At 58.3% G+C, this 24,580-nt stretch overlaps 1 protein-coding gene and 1 long non-coding RNA gene across 2 annotated transcripts; one reads left to right on the top strand and one right to left on the bottom strand.

Moving 5' to 3' along the window:
• Window positions 1-515: 515 nt before the first annotated feature.
• TULP1 (TUB like protein 1) lies at window positions 516-13,297 on the bottom strand. Its single transcript, XM_070074155.1, has 14 exons — window positions 13,192-13,297; window positions 13,043-13,094; window positions 12,628-12,718; window positions 12,316-12,480; window positions 11,684-11,818; window positions 10,426-10,533; window positions 10,234-10,353; window positions 9,881-9,999; window positions 7,586-7,756; window positions 7,347-7,459; window positions 6,121-6,235; window positions 5,936-6,034; window positions 3,531-3,702; window positions 516-1,054 (listed from the first exon to the last, which is right to left on the bottom strand). The coding sequence occupies exons 1-14, from the start codon at window positions 13,236-13,238 to the stop codon at window positions 921-923; spliced, it is 1,641 nt and encodes a 546-aa protein (XP_069930256.1). The 5' UTR covers window positions 13,239-13,297; the 3' UTR covers window positions 516-920.
• Window positions 985-9,331, top strand: LOC138849672 (uncharacterized). Its single transcript, XR_011388697.1, has 3 exons — window positions 985-1,122; window positions 4,406-4,491; window positions 8,630-9,331. It is a non-coding gene; the product is annotated as an uncharacterized lncRNA (long non-coding RNA).
• Window positions 13,298-24,580: the final 11,283 nt, after the last annotated feature.

The following is a 24,580-nucleotide window of genomic DNA, read 5'->3' as shown; positions in this document are numbered from 1 at the left end:
CTCCCCTCGGTGAGGGGGCCTTGGGTGCCGCGTCACGAGCAGCCCTGTGGAGCCGCAGCACACGGGCCTAGGGGCTGCCTATCCCCCCCGCCCCCGGCCCCCAACCCCCGGCCCGAGCCGCCCGGGCAGGGCGCCCCCTCCCGCCCGCGAGCTGCCCCCCCCCCCCCCCCCCCGCTCCCGGGGCCCCAAGCCCAGCTCCGCCCTGACGGCTGCGCCCGCCCTGCCCGGACCCGGTTTGTCTGGTTCTCCCCGAGAGGCTTGTTTCTCGAATTTCTCCCTTTCTCCCTCTTCCCGGACCTCCGGGGCCCTCCCTCTCAGCCCAGCTTCCCCGGGCCCCCAGTGCGCGGGGGGTGGGGGGGTGGGGGGGAACGTCTGGACGCCGCTCGCCCTCCGAGTCTCGGTAGGACCCGCGACGGGCACGCCCGGGCCTGGGCAGGAGGCGGCGCGGAGCCGCTCTCGGATCTCCGCGCGCCGGCGCCCCGGTCTCCATGCGCGCCAAGGAACCCCCGATGCCCTTAGCCAGGAACAAGGCTTTATTGGAGATGTGGGCGTCTGGTCCTAGTCCCCGTCACCCACGCGCCCCGGCTCCCCGGCCTCGCGCTGCCCCAGTGTAGGGGGAGGAGGTTAAGACAACACCAACTACTGCTCCCGACAGGAAGTGACTGGGGCGCGGGGCGGGCGCGGCGCGGGCCGACTCCGCTGCAGATGTGCCGCTCCGAACCCAGATGTTCTTCCTCTTGGTCCACCGGCCGCCGGAGCCCCTCCTGCCGGGGCTGTGCCAGATTGGGGAGAGGACGGAAGTCACCGAGAGGCAGTGAGGAGTCAGCCTCCAACTGGGTGTGTGTGTGGGGAAGGGGGGAGTCGCCCGCTGGGGCTTCCGTGGAGGGACCCTGCGGGAGTCTCTGGCCGCCGGCTGGGGGTCACTCGCAAGCCAGCTTGCCGTCGAAACTGGAGAGGGCGATGGCGAAGGCCTGCAGGGCGCACAGTGGGTACCGGTAGTCTAAGGTGAAGGCGTCCTCCGCCACGCGGCCGAACTGCAGCACGATGTAGTCGGCTGAAGACAACAAGCGGAGAGCGACTGAGACTCCCTTGACCGGGATCCTGGCAGACAGCGCCCTCAAGGTGTGTGTGTGGGGGGGGAGATCTCCCCTCTTTGCATTGGACCCCCAAGCCTCAGTCTCCATCTCCCTACTGCCCCTCCACCCATCCCCCCTTCTTATCTCACCCAACCAGCCCCACCTGTAGCTTTAGGGCTTGTTACGCTGTACACCCCCAAGGGCAGGGACCTTATCGGTGACGGCCCAGGGCCATGTCTCTAGCAGCCACTTCATCGAGTACTGAAGTACCTTGTCAAGCTCAGCCAAGCCCAGAACCCTGCCTTTCCAACCTTTTTCCATCCCAGCCCCCAAGCCCCACTTGAGATGCTGGGCTCACCCCCTGCCCCCTTCCTGACCTCGGCCAGTGACCCCACTCACCCTCATCCTTTCTCGGGGCCAGGCCAGGTTCCCAGCCCCAATCTCAACACCTCCCCCAGCTTCCATCAGGTTCAGAAGCTGCTGACAATACAACAACCCCAAACCGGAAAAGTGATCTAGAGCGGTCAGCCCCCAGCTCACTGGGCAGGTGACAGTAGGGGCACGTCCCTGGGGTGCAGTGGCGGAGGGGCTGTGTGGGCCCAACCCTGAGAAGGTGGAGTCCCAAACTCTCACCCCAGAGGGGACCTCTCCTCTAGAATTGCAACAGGGACATTTTTACTTAGCGGTGTTCCCAGTACATCTTGTTTTCCAAACTCCTTGAGGGTAGGCCTTTGACCTCATTTGGGAAAAGACTTAGAGTAAACCCTCAGAAATGCTGGATTAATATTCTTTGTTACAGGGCCAGCCTTGTGGTACAGCGGGTTAAGCTGCAGCTTGGGACACCCCTTTCCCACGTCAGAGTGCAGGTTTGAGTCCCGGCCACTCCACTTTGGGTCCAGCTTCCTGCCAATGCAGCTGGCAAGGCAGAGATGATGACCCAAGTATCTGAGTGCCTGTCACCCACGTGGGAGACCCAGATGGGGTTCCAGACTCCCGGCTTCAGCCCGGCCCAGTGATGCCCATTGTGGTCATTTGGGGCATGAACCAGCAGATGGAAGATTTCTCTGTCTCTCTCTCCTCTCTCATTGTGTCACGCTTCCTTTCAAATAAATAAGTCTTTTTTTTTTTTTAAAGACTTATTTATTTATTTGAAAATCAGAGTTACAGAGAGGAGGAGAGACAGAGATCTTCCATCAGCTGGTTCACTTTCCAAATAGCCACAATGGCCAGTGCTGGGCCAGCCTGAAGCCAGGAGCTTTGTCCAGGTCTCCCATGTGGGTGCAAGGGCCCAAGTACTCGGGCCATCTTCTGCTGCTTTTCCCAGACCGTTATTAGGGATCTGGAAAGCAGTGGAGCAGCCAGGCATCCATAGGGGACGCCAGCATTGCAGGCAGCAGCTTTACCTGCTACACCACAACACCAATCCCTCGGATAAATACATCTTTTAAAAAAAATTCCTGCTACAGCCATTTAAAAAAAAAAAAAAAAGATTTATTTATTTATTTATTTGAAAACCAGAGTTACAGAGAGAAAAGGAGAGGGAAAGAGATCTTCCATCCACTGGTTCACTCTATAAGAGGCCACAACGGCCAGGGCTGGGCCAGGCCAAAGCCAGGAGCTAAGCAGAGGGCAGGATGGAAGTGAAGTAATAGTAACCTCTCACAGAGTTGTTGAATTAAGATTCAGTATCTGTGAAATCCTGAGAACAGTGCCTGGCATGCCGAAAGCACTCTGCGTGTTCAGTAAATGACATTTTGAGGGCCAGGGTAAGTGCCTGGGGGAGCTGAGATTTTGGGCATAGGGTACCCCCTGGGAGCCTCAGCTCCTTCTATGACCACAAAGGGCCTGGGCTCTCTGGCTTGCAAACTCCAGCCGCTCAACACATTTCGACACAGTCTCACCCAGAGTGTTCCAGTGTGCAGCCACGGCTCTGACCAGTGGCAGAACCAGAACCTGGAACCATGAGTCCCAGGACGTCTGCTTGGGATATCTGAGGCTCCTGGGAGCAGTGTCACAGCCAGGGAGGAGGAAGTGACCCGGAGGCTAGGGCCAAGCTATGGGACGTGAAAGAGAAAGGAGGTAGGCAGCATTGTGGCTTAGGCTAAGCCTCCACCTGCGGTGCCGCATGGGCGCCGGTTCGAGACCCAGCTGTTCCTCCTCCCATCCAACTCTCTGGGATGGCCTGGGAAAGCAATGGAGGGTAGCCCAAGTGCTTGGGCCCCTGCACCCACGTGGGAAACCTGAAGGAAGCTTCTGGCTCCTGGCTTCGGATCAGTTCAGCTCTGGCCATTGTGGCCATTCTGGGGAGTGAACCAGCAGATGGAAGACCTTTCTCTCTGTCTCCCTCTGTCTATAACTCTACTTCTCAAATAAATAAATAAAAATCTTTTAAAAAAAATAATAAGGGGAAAGAAAGAACGGGGAAAGGCCTGGGCTGGGCCCTCAGGTACTTACGGTCATCGGCGTGGACAATTTGGAAGTTCTTGACCGAGGCCTGGGTGACCCGGCCTTGGAAGTTGAGGGTATAGGAGCCACTGTCTTCATTCCAGATAGGTGGCTTGTTGTGGAGCTCAATGAGGCTCTCCAATGTCTTGTTCTGCCAACGCACCAGCAGCCCATCACTGGCCTGCAGCCCCCGGAGATAAAGAGGGAGAAGACAGTTAGAAGTGGCCTGGATGGCTCAGGACTGAACACAGAAGAGGACTGGGCACCCGTGCACACCCTGGCATGTGTAAGCAGCCATACAGCCTGGGTCTGGATGTCCATCAAGGGTACCCTGAGAGCAGGCTTGGGCATTGGCAGGAGGCAGGGCGCACGTCTATGAGAAGGGGGCTTTGTGGGATGCCAAGGTGGAAGGCTGGAAAATGGAAAGGGGCATCGGACACAATCTCTCTACTATCTCTTCCACTAAAATGCCAGCTTCCGGAGGCCAAACCTTCGGGGCTGGTGTCATGCTGCAGCGGGTTAAGCTGCTGCCTGCAACACCAGCATCCCATATCGGAGCTATGGCTCAGCTCCCTGCTAATGTACCTGGGAAGGCAGCAGCAGATGGGCCAAGTCCTTGACACCCTGCCACCCACATGGGGGACCCGGATAGAGTTCCTGACTCCTGGCTCAGTCTGGCCCAGCCCTGGCTGTTGCTGGCATTTGGGAAATGAGCCAGCAGATGGAAAATCTGTCTCTGTTTCTCCACCTTTCAAATCAATAAATACACCTTTAAATTTTTTTTAAGAAGAGGGCAGATCTTTGTTTTGTTCACTGATATCTTCCAGGTGCTAGAGTAATACTTGGTGCTTAATATTTATCTGTTCAAACCCATTGCGCCATAGGTACCCATGAGTACAGGAAGCAGCCACTGGCTGGCGTCTGGTTTCAAGAATGTGCCAGGCATTCTAGAGCTAGGAGGCACTCACAGGTGAGCTTGGGGAGACGGACAGGTAAGCAATCATTAAAAGAAAATGTCCACGGGGAAGAGCTTCTAAAAGACAGGGGCCGCGTCTGGAGCTATTTCCCTGCCGACTTTCCTGTTCCCTGTTCACATTCATGGCTGAGCGGGAAGCTCTCAAGGTCACCTCCTCCAAGGCTTCCTGACCCATCAGCCTTGAGCTTCCAGAAGGCTCGGGCTTCCCACTCCTCCCACTGCACTGCAATGGACAGGATGAGACACTCTGAGAGCAGGAATGGTATTTTACTCATGTATCTATGCCTCAGTTTCCCTCACAGTGGAGTGTTGTGAGGACCGTGTAAGTGAACAGCGTGTGGCGTGTTTTTTGGACCAGTTCCTGGTGCGTGGTGCCTATCAGACATTATTTTGCTAACTGCTCTGTTGCTCTCCGGTGCCTGACACAGAGTCCGTGGAATGAACGCACCACAGGCTGATGACAAGACCCAAAGCAGCACTGCACACTTCTTACCGTGCCCAAATAGGCAGGCAGCACTGGGTCCAGGAGGGTTGTGTGTTTATTTCAGGCGTGGAAGGAGCAACTGAGGGACCCACAGGCTAAGTAAACCCTCCCAGGGCCGGCGCCCCACAGGTCAGCCTGGCCTCTGACTGCCGATGGTGTGACTTTCCAGTGGGAAAGATGTGCAGTCAGCTGACAGGCGTATTATTTTTCATTTTAAATGAGTAAAGTGACATCAGTCTCCTGTGAGCACGTTACCCCACTCTGAACTCCTGGGCCTGCTGGAGAGCAGGGTGCAGGACTGGCATTGGGGGAGGCCACGGCACGGTGGGGCCACTCCCCGTCTCCCCCTGCACCTGACACGCGCAACCTTTGCCTTTACAAACACTTCACGCCACTCCCTCACTCAAAATCCTGCTCCCATTGCTCTGCAAGTGACAGCCAGTTGGGCACGAGGCCGTGTCTGCCCCCGGCCTCCCCTGTCCACGTGTACCTCCCTCCAGCCGCCCTGGCCACCTAGTTCCTCAAGCCCACCAGCCACTCTGTCTCAGGGCCTTTGCAGTGGCTGGACCCTGTCTGAACGCTCAGCCCCCAGATACCTCCAGGCTCACTCCCTCCCCTCCAAGACCCTGTGCAACCCCCGCCTTGTCTGCGAGACCCACCCGACCGCCCTGTTTGATACTGGGCACACACCTGCCACTGTCCTCCTGTTCACCTTTTTCTTCCTTTCTAACCTGCTCCCTACCTGCCTCAGTCATCGCGGTATCTGCCTGCTCTGTCATCTGCTACTAGAATTCCAGCTGCAATGGGGCAGGTCTCAGGTGCCTGGCATAATACTTGCAGGGGGTGGGGGTGCTGGGGGTGGGACGGGGGTGAGCGAAGCCCCCATCCTTCTGCCTCCCCGCTCCCCCACCAGTGGGTCTCACAGCAGACAGGGCCCTCGGGTGCGGGGCTCACATTTCGGGGCCGGATGGGGACCCTCTCGTTGTCCGCGCTCATGCCTGGAATGATGACGGTCATGCGCCGGGGACCGCGGAATCCCAGCACGTTGGTTTCCTGGAAGGGAGGTGTGTGTTAGGTCAGCCCTCCCCTCCCAGTGTGGGGAGCAGCGTGGTGGGGGTGGGAGCAGGCAGGGTTCTCACATAGATCACGGCCGCCAGCTCCTGCCGAAGGCTGCCCACGTCCGTGCCGCTGCCTCCACGCTGCGGGTTCTGCCCGTTGTCAAAGACGGTAAAGCGGTTCCCCAGGAGGTTGGACCTGCAAGCAGAGGCAGGGAGCTGGGGGCCCCAAGACCCTGCAAGCTAGGCAGCTCTGACAGCTCCTGTGTCCACGGTGTCTTAGACCTGAGCGATTAATGTCTCCTACCCCAGGCTGCCCGCTATGGGGAGGTCTGTTTAGAAGCTACAGCTGCCAGACCAGGCAGCATTCACATCCCAGCTCCATCTTTTACTAGCTGTGTAACCTTCAACAGGTCACTCAAACTCCAAGCCTCGACTGCCCCATCCGTAAATTGGGCGCAGCAACAGTATTTCCCTCATTCGGCTGCTAAGAGGATTGCGTGGGCTAACATTTGGAAGTAGGGGTGGGCATTGTGGTGCAGCGGTTAAGCCGCTGCTTCGGGGCGCCCACATGCCACATCAGAGTGCCAGTAAGAATCCCAGCCACTCCGTTTCTGATCCAGCTCCCTGCTAATGTGCACCCTGGGAGACAGCAGCAGATGGCCCAAGTGCTTGGCCCCTGTCGGCCATGTGGGAGACCAGATGCAGTTCTTGGGCTCCTGGCTTCAGCCTGGCCCAGCCCCCAGCTGTTTCGGGCATTTGAGAAGTGCACCAGCAGATGGAAGATATCTGTCTCTCTCCCTCTGTCTGTCTCTCTCTTTCTCTGGGCCACTCAGCCTTTCAAACTAAAAAAAAGTTGTTCTGCAAGTTCCCTGACACAGTCATGCCCCGACTTTTGTTAAACACAAGCGTGAAATAAGGACCTGGCTGGGAGCCAGCTCTGTCTGCACCTCTGAGGCCTGGGTGACAAGCAGAGCAGACACAGCACAATCGTGCCTCATTTACTGAGTACCTACTGTGTGCTAGGTGCTAGGAATTCAACCACAAAGGAGACAGGTGTGGCCCCTGCCCTCATGGATGGAGCTTAAGCCCCGCCCCACAGCAGGTGAGCCTCCCGGAGGTGCTCACTAGAGACGAAAGCCCTCAGGCCGCCCCAGACCCACTGAGCCATTTGCATATCAAAGCGTGAGAACCCTGGACCTGGGACAGGTGCAGGGCATCCCATGAGGTGGGCGGGCTTGGCGGCACAGAGCACGCGAGGCGGCGAGTCATGGCCCCCTTGCTGACGCGCGCCCCATGCCCGGCCCCACCTCAGCTTCCCGATGAAATTCTCCCCTCCTCGAGACAGATTGGTGGGGTCGCTGGAGATGAGGTAGTTAGCCGTCTTGCTCCGTTTCCGCTTCCGGCCAGCCAAGAGGAACACCTGGAGAGAGGGGAGGCAGGTGGGAGACGGGGTGGGGGGAGGGGCCAGGCAATGGGGCAGAGGGCAGGGTGGCCCTCGCTCAGCCTGGCCTGGCAGCCGCACTGCCCTGTTTGCCTCTCTGCCTACCTTCTTCTCGGCGTCCAGGTGCAGGAAGTAGGAGGGGTACATGCCCCGGTCCATGCCCTTCTTGTCTCGGGTCAGCCGGCAGCGCACCGTCCGGCCCTGGGGGGCAGGCCGCAGCACGAACTCCTGGGGGTCGTCCACCTCCACGGGGGGAGACGGGGCCCTCTCCTCCTTCTGCGTGGGACAGAGGGTGCCTCAGCCTGCAGCTCCGCCCCCAACCCCAACCCCAGCAGGCCTTGGGCAAGCGCGAGGGGTGTGTGTGCATGTGTGTGTGTGTGTGTGTGTGTGTGCAGGGGTGGGGAAGTGGGATGGGCCCAAGTTGGGCCAGACCACCAGCTGCTTTATGTACGCAGGGAAACACATTTACAGCAGGGCCCCCTGCCCCCTACTTTTCCCAGCAGCCCAGCAGGCCCGCTCCTGGGGGCTCCCTGAAACTTTGCTTTGTTATTTTGTTTAGCTCATGGGCAAGGGTCCAAGCTCTGGAGCCAGTCTGGATTCCAGTCCAGGGCCCGCCACAGAGGGTCCTGTTTCTGTCTTAACCATGCTGTGACTCGCTTTTCTCATCTGAGAAGTGGATATGGGGAGGGTGGACACCTGGGACAGGCCCCCGTGGATTTCCGCGCCCCGTAAACGCCAGCAGTGCGCCGTATAGTTCTAAGCCCTTTCCAAATCCGAACTCATTTCATCCTCTCAAGAACCCACAGGGGCGGTTGTCTCCACTGCTCAGACGGGGAAGCTGAGGTTCAGAGAAGTGAAGCAGCTTGGGGAGAGGTGCAGCCCAGCCTGAGACTGCCTCCCTCCCGAGGACACGGCTGTGTCCCAGCGCAGGGCAAGCCCATGCAAGTATCGCCTACTAGGATTCTTGACACAGCACGCCCTCCTGAACGTGGTGGCCAGCCTCCCTCCCAGATGGCCCCAGTGGCCCCTGAGAGGCGCCCGCCTGCACAGGCTATCAGGGTTGGAAGAAGCAGTGTGGGGGAGGGTCACTTCCAAGGCTGGGTGGCAAAAGATACTTCGGCTCCTCTGGCTCTGTCTCTTGGGTTCCAGGAGACGTTGGCTGTCATGCCCAGCGGTGGGAGGGAGTCATAGCCAGCAACCGAGACAGCGAAGCGCCCCCTTCATTTCCAGTCATGCCCAGAGCCACTGTAGCCCTGCTGACCCCTCTGCCACCACCTCCCGGGACCACTGGGGCCGAGCTGCCCTGCTAAGCTGCTGAGTCTGGGGGTGCTTTGTTATACAGCAGTGCCTGGCCGATACATGGCTGAGTAAAGAGACTTGGCTCAGAAAGAGACTTCCGGCTAACCACATTTATGCCCCATGGATTCTCAGCCTAGCTCTCCCCACAGGGGACGGCACGCACTGCAACCTGGGCTGGGTCTTTTGAGAATCAGATGCTATTTGCGAAACACAGACAGCCCTGGGGTGCGGGCAGGAGCCCTGGGGGCGAGTGACCATCTATTCTCCACCCCGGCCTGTTCCAGAAGAAACTTGGGAAACACACAGATATGTTTGGAATGTGACCTGAAGACAGCCGGGACTTATCCCAGAGCTCCGGCAGCTGTGAGTTTCAGGGCCTGTGGGTCTGGAGGCGGCCCTGCAGTCACATTCTCCCTCTGGGGAGGTCATAAACTGGACTTTCCTTTTATACATCGGCACCTGGTGATCTTGGTTACTGTGAATCAGTCCCCGAAGACCTGGCCACTCCTGCACAGACTAATAAACCCATGGAGCCGAGACCTGGGCCCTGCACCTTGGAGACGTGTGGATATCTCTTCTCAGATGGGCCTCCCTTTCCTGCACAGCTTCTGTGGGCTGGGGCCATATTCCCAAGCTTTAAGTCTCCTCTGACCCTCGGGATTGCCCAGTGGGCTCTCAGGTGGAGGCTGGAGGGCCCTGACAGTCCTTGTTGGATTGTTTGGTTGCTGGGTGGGTGGGCGGTCTTGGGTGGGGAGCTCAGGGCAGTAGCATAGAAAGGTTTTCCTGGGCAGAGCTGACCACCAGTCATTGTGTCCAGAGCTGTGCACACCTGTGCCACCACCTGCCTGTGCCACTGCCCTATCTCTTCACGTGGGACTGGTAGGGACCTCTCCGGCTATGTCTGATGGTTATGCCGCAGAGGGGAGACCTCAGATACCAGATGAGCGGGCCAGACCTAGCCTGGTGATCCCACCAGTGCCTCTCCTGTTCTCCTAAGGCTGGGGCTTTGTCCTTGTAACCTGCTGCAGAGGGGAGCTAAGGTGACCCCAGGCCCCTGCCACTGCTCCCTGCGGGACCTCAGGCCTTGCCCTGGGACCTAACCTTTTTGCCCTTTCCCTTCGCTTTGCCCTTCTGGTTGCTGTTCTTGGTTGCTACAGCTGCCGCCGCCTCCTCCTCACTGTCTTCCTCCTTCTTCTCCTCTTCTGGGCCCTTGGGTGTACCTGGGCATGGAGGGGAAACAAGGCCGTGAGCCCCAAATCTCACGTAGACCCTTGCTGTACCCTCCGTTACTCCGGTCAGGGCCTTAGGACGGCTGCACACCTGCCAGGGTCACACAGCTGTCGACGTGGGGGTCAGGAGGCCCTGTGCATCTCCTGTAGGGCACCCCAGGGTGGAGGCAGGGGTGCCCAGCACCCCAGGATCCCAGCCCCCTCTCCGGATGCCACAGCACTCACCTTTCTTCTTTGAAGCTTTCTCGGCGGGGCTGCCTTCCCCAACGAGAAACAAGGCCGCCGGGCTCTTCTTCCTCACTGCGGACGGGCTCTCGGGGGGGTCCTGCTCGGCCTCACTGGGCCCTGCAGGTGTAGGCGAGAAAGGTCACAGTCCCCGCCACGTCCCAGGGCCCTGCTCCTCCAGGCGCAGCTCACCTTTCTTCTTTGCCTTCCTCACCCTGGTCCCCTCCCCAGCTGCGGCCTCCTTCTTCTTAGTGCGGAGAGGTTTCTTCTTTGTTGCCAGCTCTGGGCTGCCCAGGTCCCCTGGACATGGAAGATGGGGTGGGGGGAGACAAGAAGCCTATGCAGGCTGTTTTCCAATGCACCCCCACCCCCACCCCAAGGGAGCCAGAATGCCTGACAAGGGCCCGCGGCCTTCTTTCTGCTCATGTCCACTTTTTCCCAAGGAAAAAAAAAAAAAAAAGCACTGGGCCAACCAGGAGCTTAACCAGGAGCAACTGAATGAGCAAATGAGGATGAAAGAATGCCAGGCCTACCTCTGGGTCCTGCTTCCCACCCTACCTCCTACAAGATGCCTGCTACAGACTGCTCTCCCTCCACCAGAGGCCCAAGGTTCTGGGGGTCTGTGCACATTCAGACCAGACTGGGGGGGCCTGGCGGGTGAAGTGCTGGCTGGGGGAAGCCTCATTGTAGTTATCCACTGATTTCTTTTTACTGTAATCACTTTGATACTTTTATTAAAATCATAACCATCATTCACATTGAGTTAACCAGGGACAGGCACTGTAGCACGGTTGGGTGGGCTGCTGCTTGGGGCGTCCTCATCCCATTTTGGAGTGCCTGGGATTCAGTCCTGCCTCTCTTCCCATCCAGCTCCCTGAAAACGCACCTGGGAGACAGTGGATGGCGGCCCAAGCACGTGGGTCCCTGCCGCTCCATGTAGGAGCTCTGGACGGAGTTTGTGCTTACAGAGCACAAGGGCAGGGATGGGATAGAGCACACACTGGCCTTTGTCTTCAAGGACTGCCAGGGGTTAGGGACCTCCTGGTTGGGGGCCGGTATTTGGCATGGTGGTTAAGCCACCGCTTGGGGGTGCCTGCATCCCAAATCAGAGCGCCTGCTTGAATCTGGGATACTCCACCTCCTGGGAGGCAGCAGGTGGCGGCGGCTCAAGTACTTGGGTCCCTACCACCCATGTGGGAGACCAGGATACAGTTCTGGGTTCCTGGCTTTGGCCTGCCCCTGCCCCAGCTGTTGTGGGCATCTGGGGAGTGAAAAAGTGGATGGAGGGTAGAACTCAGTCTCTCTGCCTCTGTCCCTGTCTCTCCACCTTTCAAAATCAGCACGTCCCCTGCTGGAGGCCCTCAGGAGGCCACAGCTCCCGTGCATCCATGATGCACCAAAGTCAGGGGCTGCGTCCCCACCGTGCCGCACCCACACCCAGCCCGCCTACCCTGGGCCTTGGCTCTCCTCTCCTTGGTGGCCGCAGAAGGCTTCTCTTTCGGAGGCTTCTTGGGAGGCCCAAGGATTTGCTCTTTCTCCTCCTCATCCTCATCCTCCTCCTCCTTATCTTCCTCCTCCTCCTCTTCTGTAGGTAGAAACCTCTCACAGCAGGCGCTAGGGTGGTCCCCTTCTCCGGGGAGCCCAGTCCCTGCAGATTGCTACCGGGGAAGGAGCCTGCCTGCTGGAGCCAGGTGGGGGAATACTGGAACCTTCCTGGAACCACACGGTTAGGGGCTGGGCTTGTGGGGAGAGGGGGTCGCAGCCGAGGAAACCTGTTATCTAGTCCCCACCCCTCTACCTGCCGCGTCCCCCCTTACACTCTGCACCTCTCGCTGCCCCCACTCCCGTTTCCCCTGCCCTCCTCCGTCCCGAACGCTCCGTGCCTCAGTTTCCCTATCTGTAAAACGGAGGAAAGTGGACATCTTAGAGCATCGATCTCCTAACCGTGGTGCTTAGCACAGGCCCTGGCTCCAAGGCTAGGCCGGAGGCTGGCAGTTCGCGTAGGGGTCCGCCTCTCTGCCAGCCCTGAGCCCCTCCTCTCCACTCAGCCCCTTTCCCCGGTGGCGGCGCTGCGTCTCTCACCATCGGCGGCGGCGCCTGGGGCGCGGGCTACCAGGAAGGTTTCCCGGGGGTCCGGCTTCTTGGCCTCAGGGTCCCGGAGGAACTTGGCGTAGACGCTCGGCTGCGGCGCGCTGGCCTGGGCCGGGTCGGGGGCGCTCTCCTCCCGTGGCCGCCCCCTCCGCCCCGCTGAGCCGAAACGTGGGGTTCAGGAGGGCCCCCCAGCTTCCCGGGGCCCGGGACGCAGCGCCCCGCCCCTCCCGCAGCCTCGGGGCGCGCCCTAGGCTCCTCCCTCGGGGTCCCCATCCCACTCTGGGCACCCTCGCTCCCGCCCACCTCCGAGTCGACGGGGCTTGGATCCCGGGGCGCTGGGGGACCCGGGCACCTCGGTCCTCTTCTTCCTCAACTTCTGCCCCGGGGCGGGTCGCTGCGGAGTGGAGGGGGCGGTCAAGGAGGAAAGCGGGGGCGGCTCCGAGGGCGGCCGGACACCCTCTAATCCCTTGAGCCGCCAGAAATAACCGTGGATTATCCGGAGGGGACCTGCAGCCCCTTCTCGGGGAGGGGAAGGATGACGCCTCCCAGGCACCGCCGCTCCCCCCACCGTGTCCCAACGCCCCCAGACCCCATGCCTCCGAACACAGCCTCCCCCCAGAACCTTCCGACGTGCAACTCCCGCTCCACCTGGGACCTCCGCCCTGCGCGACCCGACAGCGGCGGGGACTCCTTCTGCCCCTCCCAAAGGGTGGCGAACCTGCTGGGGACGCCGCTCAGCCTCGGGACCGGGACCTTCCTCCTCGTGCCCGCTGCGGGGAGAAAGGAAGCGGCCTGTCTTGCTCCCGGCTCCCCCCACCCCAGCCCCGCACCCGTGCTCCGCGGGGCCGGGGGTCGGGGGGCTCCTACCTGTCCGAGGCCCACACCTCCCGCAGGGTCTCGTCCTGCAGCGGCATCGTGCCCGCCTGTGGCACCGCGGCTCTAGCCACTCCGCGGCACCGAGCTAATCCCGGCTCAGCGCCTGCCCCCCACCCCCCACCTCCGCTCTGCCCCTGCGGGGCGAGGCTGAACTGCCGCGTACTCAGACCCTGGCAGCCGATGGGAGGGTGGGACCAGCTCCAGCCGCCTTCCAAAGCCTGGGGTCGCACGCAAGGGCCCACTCCTAATCCATCAGCGGTCAACGAGGCCTGGGAGAAAAAAAATAGGAGACCGGATCTTTTATTTATTTCTCACAAAATAAATAAATAAATAAATAAATAAGGAGGATAGACTAATACCGCGGGAGACTTAAAAGAGTTCGAGGAAGTGCATCTAACGGACAACCTATGCTTCAGTTATTCTAATTCCACAATCTTTTTGAAGTTCCCTGGTGTTTGTGATTGGCAGGTGCCTGTGCATATGGCCTATTTAGAGTGTCTGCTTAAATGTGTTTCGCTGCAGGGGCACTCACTTTTGCAAAGGCTTGGAGCCCAGCGAGAGCATCCTGGTGCCATAGGGGTTGTGGGGAGCAGGGGCTCAATCAGGGATCCTGGGAGCTTCCCGAAGCCTGAGCTGGAATTAGAGCTGAGCGAGAGCTCCCAGGGCAGGACACCAGGGACAGGCCACCAGGAAAAGGAGCTACCAGACGAAGGACGGGTGGGAGCTGTCAGCCTTGAGCCCTGGGGAGCTGAATGGCGGTGGGTGAGGTGCCTAGCCTCTGCTCTCATGTTAAAAACAGGTCTGGCCAGCGCCGCGGCTCACTAGGCTAATCCTCCACCTTGCGGCGCCAGCACACCGGGTTCTAGTCCCGGTCGGGGCGCCGGATTTTGTACCGGTTGCCCCTCTTCTAGGCCAGCTCTCTGCTGTGGCCAGGGAGTGCAGTGGAGGATGGCCCAAGTGCTTGGGCCCTGCACCCCATGGGAGACCAGGAGAAGTACCTGGCTCCTGCCATCGGATCAGTGTGGTGTGCCAGCCGCGGCGGCCATTGGAGGGTGAACCAACGGCAAAAAGGAAGACCTTTCTCTGTCTCTCTCTCTCTCACTGTCCACTCTGCCTGTCCAAAAAAAAAAAAAAAAAAAAAGTCTGATACTAGGTCCGAGCTGGCAATGGTGTGCTGCGGACTGAATTCAATGACAGGTGGAAAGAGCTTGTCTACAGTAAGCTCTCAATAACTGGTCACCACGTGTCCCCTTTCCGGACACTTGTGCTGCATGTCTGTCTCCCCAGCATCAAGAACTTGACACTTGGTTGGTGCTCAGTTTGTGCATGAGTGCGTTCTTTATTTCTTCTGATTCTCACAGGCGTCTGATGAGGTAGGCTGGGTAGAGATCCGCTCATCTCCATTCCACGGGGGCAGAAGCTGAGGCTCAGAGAGCCGGAGGGACCTGCTCAGTGACAGTGGGAAGCTGCTGGGCCCAGGCTCAGATCCAGATCTCTCTCCTGTCTTGCTGCTAATCTCCTTGCACACAGGATCAGAGAGATAGAAGCTGAATGAAATGGTCATACTTAAAATATATATATTTTTATTTTGTTTGAAAGGTAGACAAATACAGAGACAGAAAGATCTTCCATCTGCTGGTTCACTCCCCAAACTCCTAAAACAGCTGGAGCTGGGCCAGGCTGATGCCAGGAGCCTGGAACGCATCCAGGTCTCCTACGGTGTGGCAAGGACCCAGGCACTGGAGCCGTCTGCTTCCTCTCCTTTACCCCTTGGTCTATCTGATATATATTGTGGGGAGCAACCCGGACTAGACTAAGTTACTGGAATTAAGACTTATTCTATGCATCTGCTCTCCCACAATATGGCGCTGGGAAGGGAGAAACAGCTTCTACGCAGCTGCCTCCAGTTCAACCAATAAACTGTAGGACCTGCTCCTGATTGGAGGAGAGCAGCGTACTCGGCGTGTGGGTAGCAGAGTTGGGATTGGTGGAAGAGGACTATAAAGGAGGAGAGAGACAACATGCACCAGGAACATCTAAGGGGAACATCTATCTGAGGGAACACCTGTGCAGCCCCCGAGAGAGCCGGCCGGCGGTGTGCCGCTCCCCCGCGGAAGTGGGGAATGTGGCAGGGGGAACCGCCCTTCCACGGAGGTGGAAGGGACGGTAGCCAACCCGGGAAGAACCAGCAGCAAACCCGGGGAGGGCCGAGCAGACGAAAGAACAACACAGGGTCCTGTGTTGTTCCTCCACGAAGAGGGGGAGCGACATATATATATATATATATATATATATATATAGAGAGAGAGAGAGAGAGAGAGAGAGAGAGATTTTCCTTCGGCTGATTCTCTCCCCAGAAGGCTAAAACAGCCAACACTGGGCCAGGCAGAAGTCAGGAGCCAAGAGCTTTTCCCAGGTATCCCACATGGGTTCAGGGCCCCAAGCACTTGGACCATCCTCTGCTGCTTTCCCAGGCACATTAGCAAGGAGCTGAATCAAAAGTGGAGCAGCCAGGACACAAACCAGCAACCGTTTGGGATGTCAGCACTGCAGGTGGTGGCTTTACCTGCTACGCCACAGCTCCGGCCTCCATAATCAATCTTTCCAAAACACTACTGCAGGTGCCTTCTTTGCTCAAAAACATTCATTAGCTCTCTACACTGCCTAAGGGTCAAATTTAAATAGGTTAGGTTGAAATTCAAGGCCGTCTCTGAGTTGGCCCCAATCTTCCTCTGTTTAATTCTTTATTACATTAAATTTATTAATGTATGAGAAAGAGACAGACAGACAGACAGACAGAGACAGAGAGAGAGATCTCCTACCCACCTTGATGGCTGGGGCTGAATTGGGCATAAGGAAGGATCCAGAAGCCCAGCGGCCTCCTAGAGCCCACGTCAGCAGGAAGCTGGGGTCAGGAGCCAGTGCAAGTATGGAGCCCAGGCACTCGGATGAGGGGCGTGGGCATCCCACCCGTGTCCTCACCCCTGAGCTATAGGCCCGCCTTCCCGCCCCTACTCTTCACCCAGTCACACAGGTTTCCCCACCGCCTTTACACGATGCCTGCTCCACGCCTCTGCTCAAGCTGGTTCCTCCCGGCCGGCGCTCCGGGTTCCAGGACACCTGCTCCACTCTGAGCTGCCCCGCAGTCCCTGCCTCCAGCAGGCCTCGGTCCTCACCTGCTCTGCATGTATAACCACAGCAGCATCCATTCCTTTTCTGTTTGTTTATTATCTCCATCTCCTTGAAAGGTGGAGCAACAGAGAGAGAGAGAGAGAGAGAGAGAGAGAGAGAGATCTTCCATCCAGTGCTCACACCCTGGATTTCCGTAACAGCTAAAGCTGGGCCAGGTGAAGTCAGGAGCCAGGACTCCCACCAGGTGTCCCACGTAGGTGACAGGGCCATCACTTGAGCCATCACCTGCTGCCGCCTGGATGCATTCGCAGGATGTGCAGTAGCCAGGACTCGAGCTGGCTCTCTGGCACGGGACGTGGGTGTCCACCCGCTGCTCCACAATGCTTGCTCCAGTAATAGCATTTGTTGACCACTTGCTGCATCTCAGACCCCTTGCTCCTGGACGGCAATGCCCCAGTGTGAAAGGTAAGGGAACTGGCAGCCGAGAGCAGTCAGTGGGTACTTCTGAACACCTGCCATGTGCTAAGCACTAGGGCAATCTGAGGAGGGAAGATTTAATTGGAGCTTGTAGGGAAAACAGTTAAAGACACCCTTGCAGGCACAGCAGAGAGCTCCCGAGGACCCGGAACTGCAAACGCCCAGGCCACCCGATGTCCCCTCTTGTCTTCTGCTTCACTTTCCATAGTTTCCATCACCCGCAGGCAGGAACGTTCCAGGAGCAAGCAACTTCCAGGCTTTAAATTGCACATCTGTCTGCGTTTTTTTTTTTAACATCTATGATCTTTTTTATTTATTTATTTTTTTTATTTTTTGACAGGCAGAGTGGACAGTGAGAGAGAGAGACAGAGAGAAAGGTCTTCCTTTGCCATTGGTTCACCCTCCAATGGCCGCCGCGGCCGGCGCGCTGCGGCCGGCGCACCGCGCTGATCCGATGGCAGGAGCCAGGAGCCAGGTGCTTCTCCTGGTCTCCCATGGGGTGCAGGGCCCAAGCACCTGGGCCATCCTCCACTGCACTCCCGGGCCACAGCAGAGAGCTGGCCTGGAAGAGGGGCAACCGGGACAGAATCCGGCGCCCCAACCGGGACTAGAACCCGGTGTGCTGGCGCTGCTAGGCGGAGGATTAGCCTAGTGAGCCGCGGCGCCGGCAACCTGTCTGCATTGTGTGATGAGATCTTGTGCCATCCAGCCTGCGATGTGAACCACCTCTGTGTCCGGTGTGCCATGCCTTGTCCCCTCCCTGTCTACTGCTCGCCGAGGAATCTGGAACTCCGTCTGCATCTTCCACGTGAATGGCAGGGACTCAGGTACTTGAGCTGTGTCTGGTGCCTCCCAGGGGGCGCATAAGCAGGCAGCAGGAGTTGGAGGCAGAGTAGGACTTGAACTCAGGCACTCAGTATGGGGTGGGAGGGTCCCTAGGAGCATCCTCCTGCCTTTTAATTTTAATACAGAATTTGGAAGAAATTTGAAGAAAGTCACTTTTGACAGCATAGGTGAAAAAAAATTCTATCAAATCTATTTATATCACTTTTTGAAGAGAACGTGTGCAAATTTTGCACTTGGAATGCAATCACATTTGTTTTCGTCCCTTGGGGGTTAATACAGGTCCAGATCTTGATAGATGGAGAAAGTATCAAAGTGGAACTCAGAAAAAAGTAAGAAGGAACTCCATGAGTTTTTGGTTTTGGTGAGGCTGCAGCGCCGAATCCAGGGGGCAGTACACAAGTTCAGATTTGGGTCAGGAGTTAGGACTGCACGTCAAGATTTCAGCTAAAATGAGGGGCAGGCCTTTGGCCTGGAGGTGAAGTTGCTGATTGTGATGCCCGCATCTGATATCAGAGTGCCTGGGGTCATGCTCCGATCGAGTCCCGTGCACCCCTGGTGAAGGCAGCAGGTGATGGGTGCGTAGCTGGGTCCCTGCCAGCTACGTGGGAGGCTTGGCCTGAGTTCCTGGCTTCTGACCTTGGCCTGGGCCAGCCCTTGCAGACCTCTGGGGAGTGAAGCAGGGAATGGGAACCCTCACCGTCTGCCTGGTTGTCTGTTCACCCAGGGCAGAGTGGAAGCGACTCAGGCTGCGGACAGACAAGTCCTGTGACTTTTAGTGAGTCTTGGGCGGTATCCCGCAGGCATCCCACTGCAGTCCTAATCCGTGGGCCCCGGCACAGTCAGTTTCCACTTGCACGGTGAACATACCCTGGCGTGGCCCCACGAGGCGCGCTGTAGGTAAGTGGGGGTTGGAGATGGCTACTTCCTTTAGAACATGATTGGTTAAAGACACTGTCTCTGAAAAGAGGCCACCAAAAAGCAGGCTCCAGGTGAGTGTTGAGAAGGACATTTCTGGGAACAGATAAGGGATGTGCAGATAAAGAACAAAGGATTGCGCAGTCTCTCCGGAGGCTGAGATGAAACTGACCCTGCCTGCGCAGGGCTCCTGCCGCGCTCACCTGCGGGTGCGGGCTTTCTCTCCAAGGCTTTGCAGGCTGTGGGGGCAGTTTGCTCCCAGTCTCCCACATGAATAACAACAGCATCCCAAGGATTGTGCTAGTTCAGTTTAGGGAGCCTCTGTGGTCCTCTGTGAGGGGGGTGTCCTCCAGGACTGGAGGTTTTGTTTTTTTGTTTTTTGTTTTTTGTTTTTTTTTTTTTTTTTTTTTTTTTTTTTGACAGGCAGAGTGGACAGTGAGAGAGAGAGACAGAGAGAAAGGTCTTCCTTTGCCGTTGGTTCACCCTCCAATGGCCGCCACGGCTGGCATGCTGCGGCCGGCGCACCGCGCTGATCCGAAGCCAGGAGCCAGGTGCTTCTCCTGGTCTCCCATGTGGGTGCAAGGCCCAAGCACTTGGGCCATCCTCCACTGCACTCCCTGGCCACAGCAGAGAGCTGGCCTGGAAGAGGGGCAACCGGGACAGAATCCGGCGCCCCGACCGGGACTAGAACCCGGTGTTCTAGTGAGCTGCAGCGCCAGCCGATGGACTGGAGTTCTAGAAGCACACCGGTTCCGGTCTACAGACGACATTTCTCATCTTGATCCCTGGCGTTGGTGACCACACTCAGTGCCACATGTGTGTCAGCTGTTCTCTCAAATGTGCCTGTGGCCTGCGTTGTGGCGTAGCAGGTTGAGCCGCCTCCCGTGATGCCCAAGAACTCGGATCCCTGCCTCCCACATGGGAGACCCGGAAGGAGTTGCAGGTTCCTGGCTTCTGCCCGGAACTTCCTGGCCCAGTCCTGGCTGTTTTGGCCACTTGGAGAGTGAACCAGCTGATGGAAGAATTTTTTTCCTCTGTCCCTCTGCTTTTCAAATAAAAAGAAATGAAAAAAAATTCAAATGTACTTTCAGAAGAGAAAGACTCGCCGCCATCAACAGTGGTGCTTGTAAACTATGAAGCTCAGAGGCGTTCGGTAACTTGCTCAGACTGGGGAGGGGTGGCCTTCTGGTGGCCGAGCACCTGCTGCGTGCCTGGGGTTTTCTTGTGCTAACTGCAGACTCTGCAAGGCAAGCGGGCACGTGGCTTCATCTCTGCGGGCCGGCCTCGGTTCCTCCAGCTGGTGAAGTGGTGACAGTAACTGCACGAAGCTCCCGGAAGTCATCCTGACAGTCAGGCAGCGGGAGCCTCTTCCGCGCTCTCTGGTTCAGCTCCTGCGGCTTGCAGGTGAGAGGAGGGGCTCTAGGGAACGTGGGCGTGGAAAACTGCTGGTTCTGCCCTAGAAGCTGCCGGCCAGGCCCCTGCCAGGGCGCCTGAGACGGCTGCCTTCATACTGCCCAGAGTCCAGCTCTCCATCTGGCCCTGGCCAAGGGCACTTGGGTCTCCAAAGGACCTATTTGGGGGAGGCTCCTGCAGAAGAGAGAGCGGGTCTGGGGTCCGCTCGGGCTTTACCTGGTGGTGCACGTGGGGCCACATCACACCCCTTTGGCAGATGGGGCTCACAGGAAGCCTCTCTTGGTGAACCCCAGGCCTTGGCCTTGCCACCCAGAGAGCAGCTGGGCAGGGAGGGAGTGGGATTCAGAGCTGGGGCAGAGCCCCACAGAGGCCCACAGAGGAGAGAGCTGGCAGGTGAGAGCCAGTTGTGGCGGCTGGAGGAGGGGACAGGGAATGAGGTGTGACACTCACATTGGGAAAGGTACATGGGAGTGGGCATTTGGCACAGTGGGTAACACCCTGCTTGGGACGCCCCCATCCCGTGTTGGAGTTCCTGGGGTTGGATCCTGGCTCTGTTTTTGTGATCCCAGCTTCCTGCTAATGTAGAGGGTGGCAGATGGTGGCCCAAGTATTTGGATCCCTGCACCCACGTGGGATGGAGACCTGGATGGAGTTGCCAGCTCCTGGGCTTGGCCCGGCCCAGCCCTGGCCTTGGCTGTTGCAGGAGTTTAGGGAGTGAGGTAGATGGGAGATCTCTCTCTCTCTCTCTATCTCTCTCTCTATTTATTTACTTGAAAGTTGGAGTTATATATAGGATATACATATACATATATATATATATATATATATATATATATATATAAAGGGGGAGAGGGAGAGAGGGAGAGAGAGAATGAGAGGGAAAGAGATACTTTTTTTTTCTTTGACAGGCAGAGTGGACAGTGAGAGAGAGAGACAGAGAGAGAGAAAGGTCTTTCTTTGCCGTTGGTTCACCCTCCAATGGCCACCGCGGCCGGCACACCGCGCTGATCCGATGGCAGGAGCCAGGAGCTAGGTGCTTTTCCTGGTCTCCCATGGGGTGCAGGGCCCAAGCACTTGGGCCATCCTCCACTGCACTCCCTGGCCACAGCAGAGAGCTGGCCTGGAAGAGGGGCAACCGGGACAGAATCCGGCGCCCCGACCGGGACTAGAACCCGGTGTGCCAGCGCTGCTAGGCGGAGGATTAGCCTAGTGAGCCGCGGCGCCGGCCAAGAGATACTTTCATTAACTGTTTCATTCCCCCAAATGGTTACAGTGGCCAGAGCTGAGCCAGGCTGAAGTCAGGAGCCAGGCGTTTCATCTGGGTCTCCCACATGGATGGCAGGGGCCCAAGCACTTGGGCATCTTCCACTGCTCTCTCTCTATTAAAGATTTATTTTGGCTGGTGCCGTGGCTTACTAGGCTAATCCTCTGCCTGCGGCGCCTGTACTCCAGGTTCTAGTTCCGGTTGGGGTGCCAATTCTGTCCCTGTTGCTCCTCTTCCAGGCCAGCTCTTTGCTGTGGCCCGGGAGTACAGTGGAGGATGGCCCAAGTGCTTGGGCCCTGCACCCGCATGGGAGACCAGGAGGAAGCACCTGGCTCCTGGCTTCTGATCAGCGCAGTGCGTCGGCCATAGCAGCCATTTGGGGGGTGAACCAACAGAAGGAAGACCTTTCTCTCTGCCTCTGTCTCTCACTTTCTAACTCTGCCTGTCAAAAAAAAAAAAAGATTTATTTTATTTATTTAAAAGGCAGAGCTAAACACACACACACACACACACACACACACACGCATGCACACAGACGGAGAGAAAGAAAGGTCTTCCATCTGCTGGTTCACTCCCCAAATGGTGCAATGGCTAAGGCTGCAAAGGCCAAAGCCAAGAGCCAAGAACTTCTTCTGGGTCTCCCATATGGGTGCAGGGGCCCAAGCACTTGGTCCATCCTCTGGTGCTTTCTCAGGCACATTAGCAGGGAATGAGATCAGAAATGGAGCAGCTGGGACTCGAACTCACACCCATACGGGATGCTGACGGTGGCGGCTTTTCCCGCTATGCCACAACGCCAGCACGTCTTTCTCTGCATGCTTCTCTTTCAAGTAAAATGAATAAATACACAAATCAATGCAAGTTAAATGTGACAGATGACACTACTGGGAGATTTCATGGCTTTTCACAGAAGTCAGTGGATGGGGCTGAGCCGGCCTGCTGCAGGGTCAGGAGTCCCCGTGCAAGCTTGTGCACACACACGCACACACACATTCCCCTATGCTCACGCCTCCCAGAGCCCTCACGCCGGGCCAGGCATGGTTGGGAGAACTCCTGGTGGGCTGAGCCCCCCCAGAGAAGGGCTTCCACCTCTCAAGGTCCCAGGGACCCAGGCTGCAAAGAGAGCATCAGCCACTGGCCACCAGCTTCGGAGCCCACGTGAGTGGGGACCATTCCTGTTGCTGGGGTGGGGGCAGGGGCGAGGCGGAGGAGCTGCAGGGAAGGGCAGGCTGCCCCCGCACAGAACGAGGCTCCCTGTGGGCCAGGCACTTCCAGGCGGGCAGCACTCCGCAGGCCCTGCCCCCGCCCCGCCCTTGTTCTGAGTGACTGCGTGGTGTGTCGGGCGACACCGGAAAAGGAGAAGCAGTAAGGGTGTGGGGGTGCACTGAGAAGGAGACCCCTGAAGCAGTCGGGATGAGCTGCCTCAGAATCCTGGCAGCTGGGCCAGCAAGGGCAAAGGCCCTGAGGCAGGCACCGGCTTGGCCACAGTGGAGGAAGAGCAAGGACCAGTGGGGCTGGAGCAGAGTGAGGGGGCACAGAGCGGGAGACAAGGTCGGAGGGGTAGCGGGGAGGAGAGGGCACTGGGCAGCAAGGCTGAGGGTCCTGGAGGAAGGCAGATGTGGGGGAGGGGGCAGGGAGGGGGCTCTTGCTGATTGGCAGGTTGTGCCCTGGTGAGGAGGGGTGGAGGAAGCGGCCTATGCTGGCCCACAGGGAAGCCAGGGGTGACCCTGAGGCTTGGGCCCAAGCAGCTCTGAGGACTGAGAGTCCCTTAACTGGGACGAGGAGGGCTGTGGGGAGTTGGGGAGGGACATGGTCAGTTTTTAAAATTTATTTGGGCCGGCGCCGCGGCTCACTAGGCTAATCCTCTGCCTTGCGGCGCAGGCACACCGGGTTCTAGTCCCGGTAGGGGTGCCGGATTCTGTCCTGGTTGCCCCTCTTCCAGGCCAGCTCTCTGCTGTGGCCCGGGAGTGCAGTGGAGGATGGCCCAAGTGCTTGGGCCCTGCACCCCATGGGAGACCAGGAGAAGTACCTGGCTCCTGCCATCGGATCAGTGCGGTGCGCCAGCCGCAGCATGCCAGCTGCGGTGGCCATTGGAGGGTGAACCAACGGCAAAAGGAAGACCTTTCTCTCTGTCTCTCTCACTGTCCACTCCGCCTGTCAAAAAAAAAAATTTATTTGAGGGACAGTGCTGTGGCATAGCGGGTGAAGCCACCGCCTGCAGTGCCGGCATCCCATATGGACACCGGTTCGAGACCCGGCTGCTCCACTTCCAATCCAGCTCTCTGCTATGGCTTGGGAAAGCAGTGGAAGATGGCCCAAGTCCTTGGGCCCTGCTTCCCAGGTGCAGGATCAGGGAGCTGGATCCAAAGTGGAGGAGGCAGGACTCGAACCAGGTGCTCTGATGCGGGATGCAGGCCTTGCAGGCGGCTGCTCAACCCTCTGTGCCGGAACACCTGCTCCGGCTGCAGGAGTCTCAGCCAGAGCTGTACTGTGGGGCCACATGGCCACGTAGGACATGGGGCCAGTTTGGTGAGCCACGGGGCATCCATGTGGAGGTGCCACACAAGCAGTTAGACACAAGGAGAGAGGAAGTTGGGCATTGCCAGCCAAGTCCCTGCTGGGATGGCCGAGGGAAGGCAGAGGTGGGGGTGGGGAAGAGGACCCAGGGCTGAGGCTGCACTGCAGAGTGTGGAGGTCCTGGGGGGGGGGGGGCGCAGGGGGAGCTGCAAAGGATTCTGGGAAGGAGCTCGGGGGAGGAAGGGGCAGACCCTGGCAGGTGGGAGGAGGCGAGCCACTGTGTCAGATGCTGCTGAGGGGGACTGCGGCCGTGTGGCTTCCTGTCCTGGCCACTTGAAAGAGCAAGAGGGGTACTATTTGTCATCAGGGGAGCTACAGCCACGCTTCAGGGCCGGCCCGGGGCCCTACGCATGCATACCTCGGAGTGCCCTGAACCCTGCAGACGGCCCAGCACGGGGCTGGCCGAGGGGTGGGCGAGCAGGTGGGATGACCTTGGAGCTCGGGCCAGGAGAAGAACCACCCAGGGGAAGCTGGAGTTCAGTCTGATGCTGAGCTGGTTTAGGGCAGTGGTGCCAGCCGTGGTGGTTCATGGGATGTGGTGGGCCAGGTACAGGGAGCTTGGCAAGCCCTTGGAGCAACGAGGGCCTTCTGGGTCTGCAACTCTCACTTTTCATTCTTAATTTTTATTTTTTATTTTTTGACAGGCAGAGTGGACAGTGTGAGAGAGAGAGAGACAGAGAGAAAGGTCTTCCTTTTTGCCGTTGGTTCACCCTCCAATGGCCGCCGCGGCCGGCATGCTGCGGCCGGCATGCTGCG

This window comes from Oryctolagus cuniculus, chromosome 5 (assembly GCF_964237555.1).
Source record: "Oryctolagus cuniculus chromosome 5, mOryCun1.1, whole genome shotgun sequence".
NCBI lineage: Eukaryota > Metazoa > Chordata > Mammalia > Lagomorpha > Leporidae > Oryctolagus > Oryctolagus cuniculus.
Note: the sequence above shows the minus strand (reverse complement) of the source record. Positions and strands in the feature narration are given on the sequence as shown.